Source organism: Bubalus kerabau, chromosome 4 (genome assembly GCF_029407905.1).
Source record: "Bubalus kerabau isolate K-KA32 ecotype Philippines breed swamp buffalo chromosome 4, PCC_UOA_SB_1v2, whole genome shotgun sequence".
Taxonomy (NCBI): Eukaryota; Metazoa; Chordata; class Mammalia; order Artiodactyla; family Bovidae; genus Bubalus; species Bubalus kerabau.
This window is the reverse complement of record NC_073627.1, coordinates 41,664,949-41,686,983: the sequence shown is the minus strand read 5'-3', so window position 1 is coordinate 41,686,983 and position 22,035 is coordinate 41,664,949. Positions and strand designations below refer to the sequence as shown.

The window sequence follows — 22,035 nt, the reverse complement described above, 5'->3', positions numbered from 1 at the left end:
GAGATCTGACCTTAAGGAATCCGCATTCCTTATCACTCAGGATCAACTTGGAGAAGGAAATGGCAACCCATTCCAGTATTCTTGCCTAGAGAATCCTGTGGATGGAGGAGCCTGGTGGGCTGCTGTCCGTAGGGTTGCACAGGGTTGGACGCGACTGAAGCGATTTAGCAGCAGCAGCAGAAGCAGAATCAACTGCTGACCAGATTTTTACCACACCTGCTTCATTTCTTTCCTGAAACATCGTGTCATCTCTGCCCTCCATATTCCCATGTGCATTCTAGAAATAGGGATATTTTCTTCTGAATCCACAATGCCATTATCACACTGAACAAAACTGGTCATCTCTTACCCAGTTCATATTCAAATGTCCCTAATCATCTAAAAAATATTATTTTAGAGTTTATTTTAAATACATTTGTTATCTGAACAATGTCTGCCTTTTTTTCCCCTCCACATTTTATTTTCAGGTGTTCTGTTTCTTACATCTCTTCCTCTAACAAGCTTTGCTTCTGGCATACATAACAGTTAGGCCTTGGAATTTCCCTGGTGGTCCAGTGGCTAAGACTCTGCACTCCCAACGCCCTGTCAGGGAACTAGATCCCATATGCTGCAACTAAAAGAAAAGATCCCACGTGCCCACGTGCTGCAACTAAGACCTAGTGTAGCCAAATGAAAAAAAAAAAAGATCAAAACCTTACATGCAGGGCCCACAGCACTGTCCAGAGCGCCTCACTGTGAGCCGACGATCCCACTGTGGGAATGAACCCCTGGTGCCTGATGCCCTGGAGTTCCAATGCTACCACTTCCTACCTGTGTGACCTTGTGCAAGTTGCTTAACCTCTCTGGGCCTCAACTCCTTCATTTGTAAAATGGAGACAATGGTAGTGGCCGCCTTGTGGACTTGCTGGATATCGGTAGATGAGCCAATACGCATAAAGCAGTTTCATGCAGCACGTGGCATATTTCTGTATGAGCGTTCTGGAGGAAGGGGGCCCTGTGAGGAAGGACCCCTCGAGGCTACGTGTATGCTCCTGGCTGAGCTGGCGAGAAGAACGTGAATCTCCGGTATCACAGCAATCTTTCTGTCTCACACATCTCTCTCTCTCTCTCTTCCTCTATCTGTACCCATCTTTTCTCCATCTCTCTAGCTGCCCCTGTCTCCTTCTGTCTCTCCTCTCCATCTCTCGGTATCTCTCTCTGTTGATCTCTCTTTATCTCACATCTAGAAGTCTCTCTGTATCTCTCTCTGTCTCTCCCTTTCTCTTTTTGTTCTCTCTGTGCCCCTTCTGTCTCTCTCTTTCTGTTCCTCTGTAACTCTGTCAGTGCTCTCTCTGTCTCTTTAATCTCTCTTGCTATCTCCTCTCTGCATTTCTCTTTGCCTCTTACTGTGTCACGTCACTACTCGTCTCCCTCTCTCTGTCTCTCTTCATCCCTGCCATCTCAGTCTTTGTTCCTGCGCTCTGGGTAGTGATCCGCTCTCTCTTGGACTCCCCCTGTCTCCTTTGCACTGTTGGTATCTGCGCCTCTCACAGTCCTGGTCCCCCGTGTGGATGCTCCTGGCTGGCTGGCCCTTCTTACTGCCTCGGTCTCAGCCACACCTGTAACCCATCTCTGGGTATCTTGGGGAGACTGTGTTTCACTGTTTCCATCCTCGGCTTGGTCCCTTTCTGCCTGCTGAAAGCACACTCTTCTCCCAGCCTTGGTCTCAGCCAGTTTCAGCCTCTTTTTGGTTTATTTCTCTCTCGCTCACTCTTTTTTAAAAGCAGTTTTATCCATTTGTTTAGTTTTGGCTGTGCTGGGTCTTTGTTCCTGCGTGGGCTTTTCTCTAGCTGTGGTGAGCGGGGGCTACCCTTAGTTGCGATGTGCAGGCTTCTCATTGTCGTGGCTTCTCTTGTAGAGTGCAGGCTGTAGGGTGCATGGGCTTCAGAAGCTGCATATGGGCTCAGTAGTCGTGTTTCCCCAGCTCTAGAGCACAGACTCAAAAGCATGTGGGATTGTCCCAGATCAGGGATTGAACCCTTGTCTCCTGCATTGGCAGCCAGATTCTTTACAACTGGGCCACCAGGGAAGCCCTCCCTCTCTTTTTTAAACTTCATCCTCCAGTATTTATCGAGCATCTGCTGCATGCCTGGCACCATTCAAGACTCTAGAGGTTATCAAGGCAAAGCAGCACCCATGCTAGCTCTTGGGGGCATTCGTGATATTGGGGAGACAGACAGACAGGAGGGCAGACGAAGCATGGCCCTGCCTTGGCCTTGCCCCCCTGAGCAGAGGAGTGCATAGGCCAGGCTGGGTCTGTGAGTTTGGCTGGCTGTGCCCTGCACTGGGCCTGACGATTCCTTGTCCCTAAACAGGGCCTGAGGGTCACTCTAGAAGCCAGACTAGAAGGTTTAACCACTTGCTCAATGGACAGCATTCGTGATGCCCCAGGCTGGGGGAGACACAGGTAGAAAGTCCTAGCCCACGTGGGGCACAGTCCAGACAAACACAGTATCAGTGGGAAGGAGGGAACAGTGGCGCCCTGGACTTGACCTTCTCCCTCTCTCCCTGCCTCCAGCAGAGTTTGACCCGCACATGGTGAAAAGCCATTTGAGCAGCCGTGATCTTTAAAATAAATTTCTTTGAGCCAACATCTGAAAATGGGAATGTTTTACATAAAACTCAGAATTCCCAGCTTCTCTTGTAAAAATCAGGAGATCGGGCAACAGTGGGCTCGTTCCCACAGGGCCTTGAAGGGTTAGAGCTGTGTCAAGGCTGTCCTCTTAGCTGGGGCTATGGCCTCCAGATCCCCGAGGTGCCCCCCAGGTCCTCTTGTGTCCCTGGCAGAGAGGTCACTGTCCAGCGGCCCTTACGTCATCATGCTGGGGTTCTACTTATACTAGAAAACTCGTTCTCCACTGTGTCTGCATCAAAAGCGGGAAAACGAAGGTCACAGCGCAGGGATGTGGCGGAGCGTGGCTTTTGAGCTTGCAATCCTGATGAGTAGAAGCCCTCATGAACCTCCATTTACCATCTCTGCCCTGTGTGCCGTGCAGGGGTCCTACCCCGTCCCCAGCTGGCTCCTGAGGCCACCTACCTCCCTGCCCAGGGCCTCAATGCCCTCTACCCTAGAGGATTGGGAACCAAGCTTTAGACAACCAGGCTGCCCTCTCCCCTCCCTGGCAGTGAGGGTCTCTCTGGGGCTTCTCTGAGGAAGCCCAGTGGCTCTTCTTTCCTGCTGCCTTTGCCCAGGGCCCAACTTTGTAGGAAACCCGTAGGAGAAGCAGGTGTGCCCATGACTGCTGACTCAGGACAAAAGCCAAGGGTCAAGAATGAGTACCTGCCTTAGAACTGGAATTCCCAGCTACCTTGGGCTCCCTCCACCACCGAGGTCCCCTCCTCGGTCCCTCCCCCAGCTCTGAGGTCAGGGAGCACATTTCAGACAGGTGATGGGCAAGACAAGTGGCAAGTGAATGTGTGACTCAGAGAGAAAGAGACACAGGGGCCAAGGAGGAAGCAGTTCTTGGCCATTCTCGGCAGATGTTTATTGAGTGCTTACTGTGTGCCAGGAAGCCAGGTGCTAGAAACAGCAAAGGGCCAGGAAGAGTCAGGGTCAGCTGCTGAGCTGTCAGTGACAAGACATTGACCCCGGTTGACACAGGAACAGATTAACCCTTCAGGCACCACTCTGAGGGCCTGGGCTGGGTCCTTGGACAGAGCCTGGGCCTTTCCACCCACCAAGGGAGATTCAGCGAGGCATGACCTTCTCTCTGTCAAAGGAGAGATAAGCTCCCACACCCTCCTCTAAACACGTTCACACCCGATGTGCCTGGAATTATACCCCAGACGTCGACACACACATGCACACACATGCACACAGAGGCACACCGGGCGGTTTTACAAGGAGGTGGCGTGAAGGTGTTGTCCACAAACTGTGCTGAGTCACCCACCTCAACGTAAAACTGTCAAGAGTGCCCGAACACCCCCCATTTAGAGATTATCTTGAGAAGCTTTTTGGCCAAGTCTCTTACCAAAACGTGAAAGATGCCAAAGTGAACAGGGGGACAACTTCTTAAGGCTTTTGCTGAGAGAGGGTGGTCCTGAGAGGGGGAGGGATCAGAAGAAACAGACCTCACTTCCTTTACTTGGCCACAAGTCCCAGGCAGAGCTGCCTGAAGTCTGTCCTGTTACAGGGGTGGGGGAGGGTGTGTGCAGATGGTCCTTATCCCCTGTGCTGTCTGCTCCGCTCCAGGGTCATAAAAATAATGCTATCACTGGTTAAGTGCCAACTAAGTGCCAGGTACAATAACGTACAACTGCTTGATGTCCAGGTCCATTGAGTCTCCGGGGGCGGGGGTAAAACTTCCATTTTACAGATGAGAAACCGAGGCTCAAGACTTGTCTATGGTCATAAGATAATAGGCGTGGTGGGGCCTCTAACCTCTGCCCTTCCCTCATCGCCTCCTCAGCACAGGGAGGTAGAGTCTCACTCTGGGAAGGGTTGAGCAGCCGGAGGCCCTAGTTCGGTCTTGGATCTGCTCGGGAGGCTGACAAGGGCTGACTCCAGGGCTGGAAGTGCTGCCTGCAGAGAGACCAAGGGCACAGATGGGAGAGGTCTGCCCTGCGTGGGCCATCCACATGGAGGACGCTGCGCCTCCTTCCTGATACGCATCCTCACCCCAGGGTTTGGGGCGAGTCAGGGCCTGGGTGGGGGACAGGCTCCCAGAGCCGGCCTGCTCACCCTGACCCCACCCCCATTCCAGGGGGGCCCCACAGCCTGTGGAAAACCCACCTCCTCACTTGCAAGGTCCTGGGCTCCTAATCCTAACCCCACAGTTAAGACGCCTTCCTGCCCCAGAACTCATGAGAATCCATTGTATTGCCCCTCAGAGGGAGGGAAGCTGTGGATTAAACAGCCCCAGAAGCCTGACTCTGTTAAGAAGACTTCTCAGAGCTCAGAGACAGGAGCCTCTTGCCATAGCGGGCCCACAGCCTGACCCCTCCGGATCAACTGCCCCTGGTGCATATCTGTTTAAATTCACACAGATGAACATGCAAATGTATTAACCGCCACCGCCCGCACCCCTGAGGACTTTCCTGGTGGTCCTGTGGTTCCAATGCATGGGGTGTGGGTTCAATCCCTGGTAGAGGAACTAGGATCCCACATGCTGCATGGCGGGGCCAAAAGATAAAAACAACTCCCTTGGAGAAGGAAATGGCGACCCACTCCGGAATTCTTGCCTGGGAAATCCCAGGGACAGAGGAGCCTGATGGGCTACGGTCCGTGCGTCGCATAGACTCAGACATGACTGAGCAACGAAGAAACAGCAACATGGGTTTGTCAGTCTCTATGGTGTGAGGACTGTAAGAAGCCGAAAGATTAAAAGCATTATCGTGATATAAGAAGAAACAAAACTCCACTGGGCTGACTGAACGTTCGCGCAGTTGTCTGGGACGGTGCTGCGCATGTACTCCCAACACTGGCCACCTCCCCACCTTCAGCGTGCTTGGGGCCTAGGGCCGTGGGAGGCCCTCATGCTTCACAGCCCAGGGCCAGAACAAGGAAGGCTGGAGTTCTTCTCACCAGGCTGACACTGAGTACAAGAGGGAATAGGAGATGGAGCAAAACAGAAAGGAACCCACAACCTGCAACCCCACCTGTGGCCTTTACAAGGGTGGGAACCTTCCTGACGACAGGCCCAGGCAGCGAGAGCCGCAGGCAGAGGCCAGGAGGCTTTGGAGGAAGCCAGCCACAAAGGATCACCTGGACTCAAGTCCAGGGAGAAAGGAGAGGGCTCCTGGCAATACTTCCGAGGCTGGCGTGACCCTGCTTCTTGCTCCAATTGAACGCCCTGGACCGGGCACCACTGTCTGCTCCTTCCTTCCCACCAGGAACCTGGAGAACCAGGGGGATGATGGAGGGCCCAGGCCAGTGATGACCACTGCCTTTGACCAGCCCATGGTCCCTTCCCCATCCCAGGGCACTCCTCTCATGGCTGGGGGTGACCAGAGACTTCCTCCCCCAAGTTACCGTCCGCCTCTAAGGCCAAGATGACTCTACTACGTACAGCACCCCCAAATCTAAGGAAGCTCTTGGCTCCGAGAAAAGGAGACCTCGCCTGTGTCTGTTTCCCTTCCTCAGGCTGTTTCGTCTCGATCTTAAGGCCTGGAGGCCCCCAGGCTGCCGCTCCGAATGGACTGTCCTGATCTAGAGGCTCGTGGCTGCTCCAGTGATTAGGACCATATGCAAGTCCTTGGCTTTAACCATGAGCGAGTTACTCCACCTCTGCAGGCCTCAATTCTCCCAGCTGTAAAACAGGGAGGGGAGTATATCAACTCTTGGCTTCTTAGCATGCCTCAGTGATGGTAATGGGAAAATATGTAACTCATCAATCCTGCAGCCAGAGTAAAATGACTGGCAAGGGAGTGGGGGGTGTGTGTGTGTGTGTGGCAAACGTGGTACCCAAACCGCATGGCAGCCTGCTCTCATTTTCATGTCCCTAAGCCCCATACACTATTGGCTCCAGACTATTTTCCACCCTGAACTCTGGTTTCTCAACGCCTGCTCCTTTCCACGTGTACACACCCTGCAGGCAGGTGGGCGAGACAGAGAGGTCGAAGCTCCCACTTCGGCTGTGCTGGGGGCTGCTGGGCACAACACAGGCTGTGTCCATGTGGCCTCAGTACACTTCCCAGTGGGAAGGGCCCTTGCTAATAAGCACTGCCCCAAACTGCACTCCATTGTCAGTGGCTTTCAAATGTTGGGGAGGGGGGGCAGCTGCACCAGAATCACCAGGTGGGGCTTAGCAAAGAATAGATTTTAGTCTCCCTCTAGGTCAGAGGCAAGCCCCAGGGGATATGTTATTAACAAGCACCCCAAAAGCTCCTGCTGCAGGTGGTACCTGGGCCACACCTTGGGTGGGGTGGCTGAGATTGTTAAAACCATTCCCCAGCTGCCCACCACACCCCTCTGGAGAGAACAGCCCACCAGCACTGAGCTAACTTGACCTTGTCCAGCATTTCCCAAATCTGACTACAAAACTTTTAAAAAATGATGTATTTGGCTGCACTGGGTTCTTAGTTGTGACATGTGGGATCTAGTTCCCTGACCAGGGATTGAACCCAGGTCCCCTGCATTGGGAGTACAGAGTCTTAGCCAATGGACCACCAGGGAAATCCCAAAACTTTTTTAAAAAATTAAAATAACCTTCACATCTTCCAGAACTAACGTTTTTAGGAATGCTTTGGGAGAAATGTTCATCTCACACCCTCTCCTTTAAAAAAGTGTTTAAAACAAATACCTGCTTTTGAGTATTTGAGTGGATGAAGCCTAGGGAGGTGAGTTTCAGGGGCTCAACTGTGACCGGAAGCTCAGGTCTGGGCCTGGGTCTGCCCCTTCCCGTCACCACCCATTCCTCCCGCGACATCCTGCCCCTGCTGTCTTTGAGGCTGCAGCTTGTCTGGGGTCACCCTGCGTCCTGAACCCAGGAGGAACCCTTGGTATGGCTGACTGGTGACAGGAAGCCTGAGCAGGGATGAAAGGGGGTCAGGATTAGCCTGTCTGGTTGGGATAAGCAGCAGAGGAGCGGGTGGACCACACTTCTAAGGTGTCTGCACAGGCCTGATGTTTTAGGGCTGGGGCAGGGGAGGAAGGTCTTTTCCTGGCCCACCGCCCCTCCCAAAACAGCAATCACACCCAGAGAGAGACGGTACCCAGAGTCGGCAGCTGGGGACAACTGGGGCTGCTCAGTGGCAGAAAACTTTGTCCTGCCTTTTCTTCTCAAGCTCAAAACAGGCACATGGAGTCATGAATTGATATGCTAGAAGGGGGCATCCCTTACCAGTAGGGAAGTGGATTTATTGCTTTATAAAAAGGAGTCTGATAAAACTGAAAACAAATAACCTAAAAATCCACCCACCCCTCTCAGAACTCCCAGGAAGCCTCAGACACATTTCTGAGTGCAGTCAAGGTGGGTGGGTTGGTAAGCCAGGCCCGCCTGGCAGAGGAAAGGTGGCCTCGCCCAAGTAAACAGCTCCAGGGCCCTTAGGAGTCTGCCAGCAGGGGGCGCTGTGGCCCCACAGCTGGGACAAGCTCGGCCCTGAACAGGGCTGGCTCCCAGGCGCTGGGCTTGCTGCCGGCCTGGCCAGCTGGGGGCAGCTCTGGGAGGATAAGCGCAGTCACCCAGAGCCCACACCCTGCCACCACCCCCACACACATTTCTCATACCCAGCACATGCACACACAGCCCACACATCCACACCCCCTCGGCCTCTCACAAATTCACCTCCCCACCCAGGCCTGGACCTCCAGGACTGTCAGCCGCAGCCTCACTTCCACCCCCCACAAAAACAGCTCTGTGTGTGTGTGTGTGTGTGTGTGTGTGTGTGATATGCCCTGTTGGTGCCCCCTTAATTCCCTTCAGGTCACAGCCTGGACAGAGGGTGGCAGTGGAGACATGCCCCCACTCAAGTCCTGAGGGAAGAGGGAAAGGGCCGCTGCCCGGCCTTGTCCATGGTTCCCACGTGACCATCCAGCCCTCCAGACCCTTCCCAGGCTAAGCTGGAGGGGGGAGGACGGGGGGGCGGGGGGGCGCTTCCCCACAGGCCTTGAACAGGAGGACAGGCCATGGACAGGCCACAAAGGAGTTAGCACCAACAACAGGAAGCGGGTCCTTCCTTCCTCAGGCAGCTCTGACTGGCCGGGGGAGGAGGTGAGGGGCCAGGCTGGGGGTGGGGGGTGTGCAGACAGTGCAAGCCTTTGTCCTCAGGCAGGCGTGGTCGGTGGACATGCAGCTGAGGGGCAGGAGGCGGGCAGTGGATGGCAGACCCCTCTGCTTTGGCTAGAGGCAGAATCCAGACACACTTCAGGGGAGAGGGTCTGCTAGCCCGGGGGGTCCTCCTGGCTCCTCCTACAGGCACCACAGAGCCCCGAGGCTCAAGGGCCCCTCGAGGGTGGCGGAGTGAAGTCCAGAGCCTCCCTGCCTCCAGCAGGAGGAGAAGCGTCTGTCCGGGCCCTCTCCCATCCGTCTGTCCACTGCAGAGCTCCGAGGCAGGACCGGAGCCCTGGGAGGGAGCGTGGACTCCAACACAGTGAAGGACAGGATCCTGGGGTTGGGGGTGGGCGGGAGTGCGTGGAGGTCCTCTGGGGTGGGGACGAGGACACCGCGAGTCACTGAAGCGAGAGGGCAGGAGGCCGCGATTCCGAGAAGGCAGGCGCTACACAAAAGCCTCCTGGTTGGACGAGCCGTTGAGCTTGAGGAAAAGCTTGTCGTCCTCTCTCTTCCGCTCTAGCTGCCTCTCCAGCTGGCGCCGGTAGCAGATGAGGTAGAGGGGGAGGCAGAAGCCCAGCATGCTCACGACCAGCAGGCCCACGTTCACCTGGGGGGCAGGGACGAGAGTGGCCGTCACGAGGGGCAGGGACCACAGCACGTGCGGGCTGCAGTCCTTGTGCAGCCAGACCCTTCCTCGCTCTCAAGGTTGGGATTGAGGCGAAGGTCACAGGAAAAACAAAGGAGGAGTTTCAGGAGGTCCGAGGGCCTGTCATCCCACATTCTGGCATCAGGATTCCCCAGTAGTCCATGGGCCACACCAACGTGCTGATCTGAAGGCCCAGGGGTGTGGTGGGATTGGGACAAGCTCACAGAACCCGGTTATGAATCCCAGCCTCTGGTAGGAGTGGCAGGGACAGCAACTCGGTTCCATTTACCCCAAAATCAGGTCCAGAGGTTGAGACTCTGAGCTTCCAGTGCAGGAAGTGTGGGTTTGATCCTTGGTTGGGGAACTAAGATCCCATATACCACACAGCATAGCCAAAATAAATTTTTTTTAAGAAACAGATAGAAAGGATACTCTTCCCCTCTTGCTCCCCAGCCTATTCACAAGGGATCCCTGAACTGACCCTAACCAAAGTTCCAAACTGCCTATGCTGGGGTTCTGGAACACGCTGTGATGCCTCCTGGCTCCCAGTCAGCAGAGTAGAGTGGATGTCCATAACCCAGGGCCCCCCCAAGCCTTCTTACCCACAGAGGGTCTCCCTGGAGGGGACCCATCATAGCCAGAAACAGGGGCTGCTGCAGGAGAGCGAAGAGGGCACTGATCAGGGACTGCAGGCCCGTGAGGCTGCCAAACTGTGTGGAGGGGTACCTGCCAGGACAGGAGAGAGCTTGTCACCGCAGGGCCCACTGTCCGGCTTCCCAGATGCTCCTCGGCCTCAGCCTGGCCCCACTTGCCGGTGTCCCCAGGCTGCAACTTGCGGTATCAAAGGAGATGTGGAACAGCTTCAGAGGACAGTCAGGTGTCCATCTTTGGACTGCTTTGTGATGAGCAGTTCCACGCAGAGAATTTCCCTTTTGGACCAGCATGAAGGCCCTGGGGCCCACGGGTGTCTGGCCGAGCCGAGTGGACAACATGATTCCGGCAGGAGTCTGTGGTTCGGGAACTAGGCCCAGGGAGCAGGTGGGAGGCTGGGCCGGGCTTGGCTGCACCTTCATCCAGAGGAGTGTTGTATAATCACGGAAACATAGCATCACAGCCCTCAGCCGACTCCCTCAGACTCTACCAAGGTGGCCTCAACTTCCTCTAGACCTTGGGGCGGGGAGGGTGGCATGGGGTGGAGCATGCAGACCTGGGATGACCCCCATGGGATGCTCTTGGGAGCAGGGAGAGAGTTCTGGCATAATCTCAGGACATTAGGCATCGTGGCTTAGCAAGGAATGGCTGCAGGAATGAGCCTGTCTTTGGTCAGAGAGAGACAGCGGATGGTGTTTGGGTTCTGGTGTTTGAGCCAAGCCCCAGCCTGAGGAAGACGAACAACTACGGTTCCTTAGGTGTGTGTGGCCTCTTGGAAAAGGAGGCAGGTTTCACTTCAGCCAAGGGCTGAGAAAACTGTGGGCAGACCAGCCCTTTGAGGCCCTGTGTGGGCTCTGTCAGGTACATTCAGGGCTCAGTTATTTATGTCGCTGCTGCCACTGAAGGCCATTTGAAGGTCAACATTCAGATGCATGCAGCCAGAACTCACTCCTGCGCTTCCCGTGAGCAGTCAGCAGCAGCCCCAGGACTCAGCTGAGCAGCAGCCCCTGAGGCCGTAACGATACCGAGCTGCACCCTAGCCAGGGGAACTGACTTCATGTTAAATGCCAAGGCTTGTGGGCACCCAACTGTCTGCCCACTGACCTGCTCCCACTGAGTACGGCCTTCTCCTGACACACCCCACAGAAACCCTAATATCTAAGACAAGAGGAGGAACCTCAGGTAGACAAGATGGTCCCCTTCAGGCCCTCAGCCCCACCTGGAACCTCCCTCAGGTCATCCATCCCCTTACCCTCAGCCACCAGGCCACCCGCAGCCCCCAGGACTTACACAGCGGCATATAAGCCCCCGACGGCCGAGTGGATGAATCCTCGCACGATTGTGTGCAGGATGAAGGAGAGGATCTGAGGTGGGGAGAGCAGAGTGTGAGCAGGAGACATGGAGGGTCTCCCTTTGTCCCCCTGCCCCAGAGCTCCCAGGGTCCTGAGTGGTGGGAGCACTGGCACCCTGGAGTCGGCTTGGCCAGCTCGCCATGGCCAACTCCCGAATGCCAAAAATTCTGAGCCAATTGTTCAACACAGTCATTACTAACAACTCCATTGCATTAAAGGTACAATTTAATGACAATTGACCCTTGGACAATGTGAGGGATTAGCGGTGCTGACCCTCTATGCAGCCACAAATCCACATTAAACTTATAGTCTGGCCTCTGTATCCACAGTTTCATATCCTCCGATTCAATCACCCACTGACTGTGCGGTACATATTTACTATTGAAAACAGTCCAAGCGTGAGTGGAACCACACAGTTCAAACTTGTGTTGTTCAAGGATCAACTGTACACTGAAAACAAAGTTCGTGAATACTCAAAGCCCATCACATCTTGAGCACTTTATTCTGTTTTACTATTACCTCTAGTCTTAAGGTTTTTTAAGTCTACTGTAGATATTGGGTTGGTTAGGGTTTTCCCCTGAACATCTTAAGGAAAAACTCTAACAAACTTTTTGGCCAGGTGGCACAGTGGTAAAAGAATCCACCTGCCAATGCAGGAGATGCAAGAGACGCAAGTTCGATCCCTGGATCGGGTAGATCCCCCGGAAGACAAAATGGCAACCCACTCCAGTATTCTTGCCTGGGAGATTCCATGGACAGAAGAGCCTGGAGGGCTATAGTCTATGGGGTCACAAAAGAGTAGGATACGACTTAGCAACCGAGCATGCATAATATATATATGACGGTGTGTTATCGTGTGTCTTTCCAGCTCCACAGTCAGTGACAATGGACAATGTATTGTTTGATACTAGCCATGATGAACGCACTTACACCGTGGAAACTGCCAAACACGACAAACCAAGGCTCCCGCTACCCCACTCCCATCTAAAGTCTGCCATCAAGGGTATGTATGGACACGGCACTAGGTAGGAGGTCACCGATCATCACTCCCGCGTTTTGGGACCCGAGGGCCGTGCCCCGGTCTCCCAGCCTGGTCCTCCAGGCCCTACTGGCAGATGGCTGTCCCCCCTCCTCTCACTCTGCTTTCCTAAGGAAAGGCCACTGCTGGCAGGCTGAGCAGGCCCTTGTTAACGATTCCTGAGAGCCACGAGCTGTCTACTTTGCTGCCGGGACCCTTTGTTTGCTCTCTGCACACAGCCCTGTCATCAGGCGGAGCAGCCAAGCCCTGTTTCCGGGAATGTGGGCGGCGGAGGCAGGGGGACTGCTCTCTGCGGTGCTGTGAGAGGGCTGTGCCCAAAAGCACACACATCCCTTACAGGCTCCCCCTTTGCACCCCAAAGGCCGTGCTGCCTCTTCACAACTTGTCTTTCAGTAAGAACTGGTTAAAACAAAAAGCAGATCGCGGTCCTCACTGGCCACTGCCCCGTGACTGGACAAGGTAGTCAGGGCAAGGGTCTACCAGTCTTGCAGAGAGGGCAACCACCACCAGGAGGCTGGGAAGGCACCAGGGATGTGCCAGTACTCCCATCTGGAACCGGCATCAGTCTCTGGGGGTTTATTCCAGCTGCACGCGGAGTTGGCACAAGCACACGCCAATACCCGTGGGTGGTGCGCACCTGGTGTTCCCTGTATTTCTACGTGTGGCCACTTGTAGAAAGGAAGGGACGCCTGCTTTCCTCCTGGACTTGGTCCAAGATACCACCTGGACTCGGGTCACACCCATCTGGGAGCAATTGCCGTCACTTGTATCCCTTCCTTCAAAGTTCAACTTGAGGACTGGAACTAGAACCCTTCTGTGGACCTAAGGGTGGAGCCAGGCAGGTAACGCAATCTACCTTTCTTGAGCTCTCTGCCAAAAGTCAGGTTCCAAAAGCACTGGAAATCTTGTGCAAAGGAATTAAACTTTTTAACCCGGATACCAAGAGCTCATCATCGGAGGCTTTCTCCTGTGGCCATCCTGAACCAGAACAGCAAATGCTCCCATCAATGCCACAGACTGGCCAGACCTCTTAGGATGTCAGATCACAGCTGTCTGAGCAAAGGCAAAACAATTAGCTACACAAATACACCACATGACTCCAGAAATGGTAAGCTGATGGTATTCATGGTGTGTAAGATGCCCCAAGACCAAGAAGAATAATACACTTTCCTAGGGAAGGGTCTACTGTGAAAGGAAATCTCAGTTCCATTTACAGCTTGCTCTTAGAACTGTGGTGCTGGAAAAGATTCTGGACAGTCCCTTGGACTGCAAGGAGATCAAACCAGTCAATCCTAAAGGAAATCAACCCTGAATATTCATTGGAAGGACTGATGCTGAAGCTGAAGCTCCAATACCTTGGCCACCTGATGCCAAGAACCGACTCATTAGAAAAGACCCTGATGCTGAGAAAGATTGAGAGCAGGAGAAGGGGGCGACAGAGGATGAGATGGTTGCATGGTATCACCAACTCAACGGACATGAGTTTAAGCAAACCGGGAGATAATGAAGGACAGGGAAGCCTGGTGTGCTGCAATCCATGGGGTCACAGAGAGTCAGACATGACTTAGCAACTGAACAACTCAGCGTTGCGCACAGAGCCTAGCAGATAGAAGGCCCTTGGTAAACCAGGGTGGGCTGGTTGATTGGTTTGGCTGGTTGGATTAAATGAATGAAAAGTCACTGTTCTCTTTGCTAATGGCTCCCCCATGAGACATCAGGCCCTCTCTCACTCATCATCCCATCCCCCACACCCACCTGGAGAGGCAGGTTGGGAATGAGGCAGGTCACCCCGAAACCCACGAGCAGCAGGTTGGTGAAGGCGAAGGCCCGCGTGGCATTGGTGATCTTCTGGATCTGCCGGTCCCGCTTCTTCTTCTTCTCACCTCTGTGGGGACACAGGGCATGGAACACAGGAGCTGGGGTGGGGTGGGGGGCATGGGGCCCTGGGGTGGGGTGGGGGGCCCCTGGGGTGGGGGCCCCTGGAGAATAGACTCTCCCAGGAAGTCAGGCCCGGGGAGTCACAGTTTGTGGACAATGCAAGACTTGGACACCACCGCCAAGTGAGTGCTAGCTGGGGACTGTGGGGGCTAGACCATCACAAGGGACACTCCCCACGGCCCTCTGAACTGAGCACAGAGTGTGAACCTTAGTGGAGAGGTTGGACACGAGAAGATGGGCATCAGTACCCTGCATTGGAAGGACTGATGTTGAAGCTGAAACTCCAACACTTTGGCCACCTAATGCAAAGAGCTGACTCATTTGATAAGACCCTGATGCTGGGAAAGATTGAAGGCAGGAGGAGAAGGGGACAACAGAGGATGAGATGGTTGGATGGCATCACCGACTCAATGGACATGAGTTTGGGTAAACTCTGGGAGTTGGTGATGGACAGAGAGGCCTGGTGTGCTGTAGTCCATGGGGTTGCAAAGAGTCGGACATGACTGAGTGACTGAACTGAACTGAACCCTGCACTATTTCAATGAAAACTGAGGTCAGATCCCCAATGATGGGGAGGGAGGAGAAGGCACCCAGGTCAGGATGTGGCAAAGCCTCCTTCACTGTTGGTTCCAGCTTCACCCAAATCCTGCAGGGAGCTGATGCTAAGCCAGAGAATAAGCCAAATAAGGGAGCGAGTGGGTTTCCCCTTGCAGGGCAGGAAGGAGTGAAGAAGAAATGAGCATGTGGCAGATGGAACTGGAATGGGCACCAACTGCTTTCCGGCTGTAGGACCTGACCTAGATAACAGAGGATCTCTGTAATTATCTCCCTGTGAATTCACTACTACTGATTTGAGTCTCACCACCCACACAGATGCCCCATGGACAATCGCACGACATCCAAGGGCTCAGAGATATGCAGGGAGGCCCAGGCCCACCACTTTCTCCCTGTGTGACCTCAGGCAAGCCACTCCAACGCCTAGTTTCAGTTCCCTCATCTGTAAAATGGGTATAACTCATCAAGGTGTTGGGAGGCTTCCCTGAGAGACTGTGCATTAAGTGCTTGGCACGGGGCCCGATACAATCAAGAGTAGCTTATTAAAGTGGAGTCAGAGAAGACAGCATTTAACTCATCCTCTGATCTTACAACCCAACCCTTCTATAAAGAAACTCCGGTTCCTCGTTTAATTCTCACAGTCATGAACAAAAATCTATTAACACGTCTTAAGTTTATACCTGTTTACAACTCACACCCAGTGAAGGAGGCCTTGCAGGCAAACAGGACCGCTCTAAGGCTCTCTGCCCTTGTGCTAATTGTGCTGAGGATCTGTGTGTGGTCCTAAAGGCAGGTGTTTGACAGTTACTAGTCTGCTTTCTCTGGAGAAAGCAATGGCACCCCACTCCAGTACTCTTGCCTGGAAAATCTCATGGACGGAGGAGCCTGGTAGGCTGCAGTCCATGGGGTCCCTGGGAGTCAGACACGACTGAGCGACTTCCTTTCACTTTTCACTTTCATGTATTGGAGAGGGAAATGGCAACTCACTCCAGTGTTGTTGCCTGGAGAATCCCAGGGACGGGGGAGCCTGGTGGGCTGCCGTCTATGCGGTCGCACAGAGTTAGACATGACTGAAGCGACGCAGCAGCAGTCTGCTTTCTCTCCTCTCCTCTAGCTTGGCGCTTCCCAAACTTTTATATACAAAAGACTGTTCCAGATAGAAGCGACAGACCAGTATGTGTGCTGAGCGGAGCGAGGGCCAAGAGGGGCTTTGAGCATGGCCCCTTCTTGCCTCTCCTGCTGACTTTACACCTGCCCCACCCACCCCGGAGCCGCCTAACACCCGCCTGCTCCCTCTGGGGACGCGAGGCACGGGTTCAGCCTACGCACTGGTGGGCGTCTTTCTCCTCGGGCTCCTCGGAGGCATCCTCACACTCCTTCAGCCTCCAATCCATGATGTAGCCAATGACGGGGGCGGTGAGCAGGCAGAGCAGCTGGAGCACCCCGAAGATGGAGGTATAGAGACTCACTGAGGAGACAGAGGGGCCGGGTCACGGAGCGGGGTTGGGGGGCTACCCGCTGAGGCCTGGGGCGGGGCTGGGCAGACTCTGTGATGCCACAAGCCCTTCTGGGTTTTTTTTTCCCTCAGAACCCCCCCCACCCCACCCAACCCGTGTCACCGTGAGTCATGATGGGAGACAACCTCTGAAATCAAAGTCTGAGCAAGGGGCAGGACACCCTACTCTTTCCTCCGAATCCCTCGCCTATTTCCAAGAAACAGCTACCAAAGTCCAGTACGTCACAGTGACCTTCCCCAGAGCTCCAGGAGGTCTCTGTGACTCTGGGAACCACAAGATGACCGAGGCCCAGGACGGAGCAAGGTTTAGTGTGTCAACAGCCTCGTGTGTCAGTGTCCTGCCCCTCGAAACACACCGAGAAGGCCCCACTCACAGGGGCCCCGACGTAAGGGCTCCGGCCTTCAGAGAGCCTTAAAGTCATGATGAGATTTCTCAAACAGAAGCTGAAGGCTGGCTGCGCCCCCCCCCCCGCCCCCCCCTTCAGTTCTGGCTGAGGGGGACGTGCGGAGTGCAGGGGGCCGTCTGGAGTTCAAGGACAGGTGCTTCTCAGTCGGGCAGGCTCTGGCCAGGAGCGGACGTCCCGTGTTCCCTGATGACCCCCTCCCCGCCCAGACCCCACGGGCTTACCAGTAGCCATCACTGCACCGAGAAAGCAAAAGTGACAAAGCAGAGAGGAGTGGGGTTAGCAGCAGAAATGTCAAAGGCTGTTACAGAGAGAGGGCTGTGGGGGTGGTGCGCTCTGGGCCCAGCACCCACATCACTTCCCACGGAGCCCTGACTCTCAGAGTGCCCCGCACGGGTATCTGATGATGGTTTCCTGCCTGCTGGGGCCTCGGTCATGTGCGGCTGGGGCCTCATCACAGACGGGCTGTGAATCAGGCCTGTGGCACTTGTGGGGGGACCACGATGGGGAAGTGGCCAAGAATCCACCCCACACCCAGCCTGAGTGTCTGACCAGCCAGTGCTGCCAGCCCCCTGATCCTGACATCCAGATGTCCATGTGTGCGTGTGTGTGTATGTGTGCGTGTGTGAGCTCTCAGGCACAAGTGCTCAGAGGAGCAGGATGGGGAAAACCAATGTACTGTCAGCTGTGGACCGAATTTCCTGGCCCAACTTCCTCTACTTCTTAAAACTGACTTCTGAAAGAGGGAAACAGAAGCGGGGAAAAAAAATGCCTCTTGGGCAGCAAAAGATTTCTCAGAGAAAGTAAAAGAGAAGGCCAATGACTCAGCAGCAGCAGGGAGATTTGCCTTCCAAGGGCCAGTAAGGGCCTTTTCTCTATACTCATCAGGGACTCTGCCTGTCTGGGCCTCAGGGTATGTAATAAAGGGCCTTTAGACAGGCTAGATCAGCTCTCCCCAAAGTACAGTGGACAGATTTTAATGAATGTTACGTAATAAAAGGGTTCCTGCGGTTGAAATTTAGGGGAATATCATTGAATGAAATGAAGCTAAACAGGTTATTTTTTTCTCCCCATCTTCGTGTTTGCTGTGAATTTCTGCAAGGGCACATAATGGGGTTTTTCCATGTTGCTTCACGTCCGAACACCCATTTTCAGAATAGAACCTGCATTGTGTGTGTCCATTAGTCTCCTTCCCCTTTTCTTATAGCTGAGTTTCTTATCCTCTTAAAAAACATACAGACTGCCCTGGTGGTTCAGCGGTAATGAATCCGTCTGCCAACGCAGGGCAAAAGGGTTTGAACCCTGGCCAGGGAAGATTCCACATGCCACAGGGCAATGAAGCCCATGTGCCACAACCATGGAGTCTGCACTCTAGAGGCCATGCTCCACAGCAAGAGAAACCACCACAGTGAGAAGCTCCTGCACTGCAGGGAAGAGGAGCCGCCGCTGGCCGCAACCAGAGAAAAATCCTCACACAGCAACGGAGACCTAGTGCGGCCAAAAATAAATTTAAAAAGAAAAACAACAACAACAACTAAAACCCTTACATTGCCTGGCATATCTTCCCGTGGAGAAAAACAATTAAGCCAACTCCAAAAGTTGCACACCAATGAGACTGCCAATAAAAAGGATTTACCCAATGTGTTTGTCCTGATTTCGGATGACTAAAGCTGACTCAGCTCAGGCCCTGAGGAAGTACGGACTTTCTTTGCAGAATCAAAACCTCTAATCAGCTTGTGTGTTCTTTTGGAAAAGTGGGCAGGTGGGTTATCAGTTCTGTTTACCAGAAGTAACAAGCCCGGACAGGATCACATAAGAGGAAGAAGGCTCCACCTGGCCTCACTTCCCAGTTCAGGACATAGCTCCCAGGAGACCCCGTGTTCAGCCACAGCGGCTGGGCCCCCACCCCAGCCTCTCCACGCGCTACCCCTGCGGTTTCCCAGAGGATTCTTGGCGCTGGGTTTGATGGATTGTCTTTCAACAGGCTCTCAGGTGGAGTACAGTGTTCTGTGCAGCGTCTTCTCTTATAAACACACACGTCAACCGCCCCCCTCAGGCAACGAAAAACACACCCCACACCCCAAACACACAGTTATTTCAGTCCTCTCCTCCCTCCTAAACCAGGAAACTCTGGCGGGGACGAGAAAGAACAGTTGGGCCCGGCTGTGATGAAACGGCTCTGACGCACCATCAGGCCCTTGGATTCTGCCATCTCACTGCCCCGCTGACCCAGCCTAGCCCCACACCCTCCGGCTGGCCAGGTGGTGGACTTGACCTCAGGCGGCCAGAAGTGACCACTGCGCGTGGGCAGCGCCCCAGGGCTTGGGAGCCACCTACCTACGGCCTGGTCACCGCTGACCAGGAACTGGAGGATGTTGTTCATGGCGCCCATGTAGAAGATGAGGCGCAGCTGTGTGACGCACATGGTGACCAGGCTGAGCAGCAGGATGGGGCTGAACACGCTGTGCATGAACGAGGGGGCCGCTGCAGGGAGAACCGGGGGCTCAGGGAGGACCAGGCGGCCCACGGCCCACCTACCATCCAGGGCACGTGTGGGCCCGGGAGGCCCCCGTCACCACACACCAGATGAGGCAGACAGCTGGGTGCAGCAGTGGGGTCAGCCAGCTGTACAAAACAAGCTGGGTGAACCTCACCCTCTCTGAGCTTAGTCTATAAGGCAGGGTGGGTGATGCTGCCTGCCCTTGAGGGATGACGTGGGGAGGAAGGGAGGCGGTACCCACAGAGCCCTCAGGGGGTGCTGGACCCCATGGGGGTCCCCATCTGGACTGGATGCCCCCTCCTTGTCACTCGGCTGTTGATGGCTCAGGGCAGGCTTGGGAGGTGAGGGGCCACGTGCGGGTGGGCACCTGTGGCATCAGGCTGGCACTTGACCTCCAGGTCGACGGTGGACAGGCACAGCTTGTGGCCCTCCTGCAGGGCCGCCTGCTCCTTGGCGCTCCGCATGGAGCTGCCCACGCTGAGGCGGCGCCCCACTGTGGTCACCTGCTTGTAGAACTGCTTCCCTGTGATCTTGTGGTCGAAGCCCAGCCAGCTGAACTTGATCTTCACCCTGGAGGCCACGGGAGAGTGTCTGTCATGCTGCCCACGCCCCTGGCCGGTGTTGGAGTGGGGGCAGACTGCAGGTCCACTTACGTGTAGTCCATGTCCTCTGGCCCCGGGAAGGGCTCCAGGGGCCAATTAAAGAAGCAGTTGAGGAAAACCAGCCCGGAGCAGCCAGCCCAGACCACAAGGATAACAATGAAGGAGGCACCAAAGTCATAGATGACCTGAGAGGCACAAGGGGACAGGGGTCGGAGTCAGGGTGTGGCAGAGTTAGCAGAGAAAAGCCGGAGTGGGCAGGGGGCACCCGGCAGTCCTGGTCTGCCTGTGCTGAGCTTTGAGGTGGGGACATGGCCCCTCAGGCTGGATGTTTGGTCACCAGGCACCTGCATTTCAATCATCTCTGCTCGTCCTGGACCAAATGCCTACAGTTTGGACCAAACGCCTGCAGCTTGGACCAAACGTCACCTCCTTGGAGAGGTCTCCCCCAGCTGCCCATCACGGCACCGGCTCACAGTGAACAGCCCTGGCTGAGATTTTTTGACTTATGATTCGTTTCCTCATCCATCATTAGTCCAGCTCCCTGAAGATAGGAATCCCTAGACTTGTCCACTGATGTTTCTCTAGCACCTTGAAGTGTATACATGGTAGGTGCCAAAAAAATACTCGCGGAATGAACAGTTGAATGTCTCCCTTTGCTCTTCTGTGAAATGGGTGTGGCACTGGCATGTACCTTCTTGGCGTTGAGGTGCGGTTCAGCGGGTATGACCCCAGTAGAGGGCCCAGTACAGGGCCTGGTTGGTGGGAAGCCTGCCAGACTGTTATTGCCAATTTTGCCATTTATTTCCAGCCCAAGGGTCCCCAGGGCGGTGGCAGACAGCTGCCCAGCTCCCCAGGGAGGGGACCAGCAGTCGGACACTGAGACAAGGAGGAGGAGGAACCTGAGGGCTCCTCCGCACTCCAGGAACTTGAGGATTCCTAACATCCAGGGACGGTGGCCCTAGCTTCTCCGGACAGCTCGATGCCTGGGTGGCCGGCCCATGTCTATGACTCCTCCTCCTGCTCTGCGGCCTCTTCCCCTTGGACCTCAGGAAAGGGGATTTATTGAAGCTGGGGCCACCGCAGAGAAAAGCTGGTTCTGAAGAACTTTCAGGAACAACAGGATTTAGAGCAGGAACCAAGACTGATGAGCAGTGAGGTGCTTGCTTCATCCTGACCCCGTGTGACTTCCACGGGCTCAGAATCCTGCCTGGGAGGGAAACAGCTGAACCAACTTGGCTGTGAGCAGCAGCGCTCTGGCAGTAGGCAGCAACAGCCCAATGACAACAGACCTGGGGGCGGGGTGGGGGGGAGGGAGAGGGGACTGGAGCTGGATTCAGGATGGGGGACACTCTCTCGCCCCCTCTCTTTCCCCCAAGCCCTGAAATGCAAAGGCAGCCTGCAGTCATACCCTGCAGAGATATGCTTGACTTTACCATGCCCACTCTCACGCCTCCACCCCACCCCACCCCACCCCTGGCCCAGCAGGTCTCTTACTCCCAGAGGTGCCCAGGTGCATCCTCCCAGGTGCGGGTGGGGGGAAGGGCAGGCCCCAGTGACTTCCCTCTTCGGGGAGGGCAGAAGGAGTCTCGGGAGAGCCCTCTGCTCAGATACCAGCACACACCCTCACCTTGACTCCTGGGAAGGTGACCGCCGAGGAGGCATAGGATCCAATCATCAGGGCAATAAATGTGGACCGAAGGTCACCAAACATGTTGGGCAGCTGAAAGACAAGAAGCAAGGCAAACTTCTGCTGAAAGAGGGACAGACAGGGAGGATGAAGGAGGAAGGGAAGACAGCATGACGGCATCCTCGGGCACCTTGTGTCTTATCTGCTCTCCTCCCTGTGTAATTCACGAGGCATCAGTCCAGGGATAATCACTGCTAATTGCACGTTTTTTCTTCCCGGACTGAGGGTGATAAAGGAAGAAGGGGAGAGTAATGCAGAATTCAGACTCTGCACGTGCAGACAGGACTTCCTGGCTGGCAAGAGACCCTCCTCTCTGCTCTGGCACAGGCTAGGGCCTTCGGTCTCTGCAGGGTTACAAGGAGATGCCAGTGAGTAAGGCAACCCTCAAAGGGAAC

The 22,035-nt window shown here is 54.8% G+C and overlaps 1 protein-coding gene across 6 annotated transcripts in view; it reads right to left on the bottom strand.

Annotated features, from left to right (window-relative positions):
- Positions 1–7,791: 7,791 nt before the first annotated feature.
- The window catches only part of SLC43A2 (solute carrier family 43 member 2), a 40,902-nt gene continuing 26,658 nt past the window's right edge, over positions 7,792–22,035 (bottom strand). For 5 of the 6 annotated variants that reach the window (XM_055576963.1, XM_055576962.1, XM_055576961.1 and 2 more), the window contains exons 6-14: positions 21,581–21,673; positions 20,005–20,138; positions 19,719–19,921; positions 19,189–19,335; positions 16,261–16,399; positions 14,194–14,323; positions 11,338–11,411; positions 9,999–10,122; positions 7,792–9,357 (exon numbers count right to left, since the gene is read on the bottom strand). In XM_055576963.1, coding sequence (XP_055432938.1) covers positions 9,196–9,357; positions 9,999–10,122; positions 11,338–11,411; positions 14,194–14,323; positions 16,261–16,399; positions 19,189–19,335; positions 19,719–19,921; positions 20,005–20,138; positions 21,581–21,673 — 1,206 coding nt within the window. In that variant the 3' untranslated portion in view covers positions 7,792–9,195. Of the gene's footprint in view, positions 9,358–9,998; positions 10,123–10,150; positions 10,464–11,337; positions 11,412–14,193; positions 14,324–16,260; positions 16,400–19,188; positions 19,336–19,718; positions 19,922–20,004; positions 20,139–21,580; positions 21,674–22,035 lie in introns of those variants that run through there. The other variant, XM_055576966.1, reaches the window with a different exon arrangement.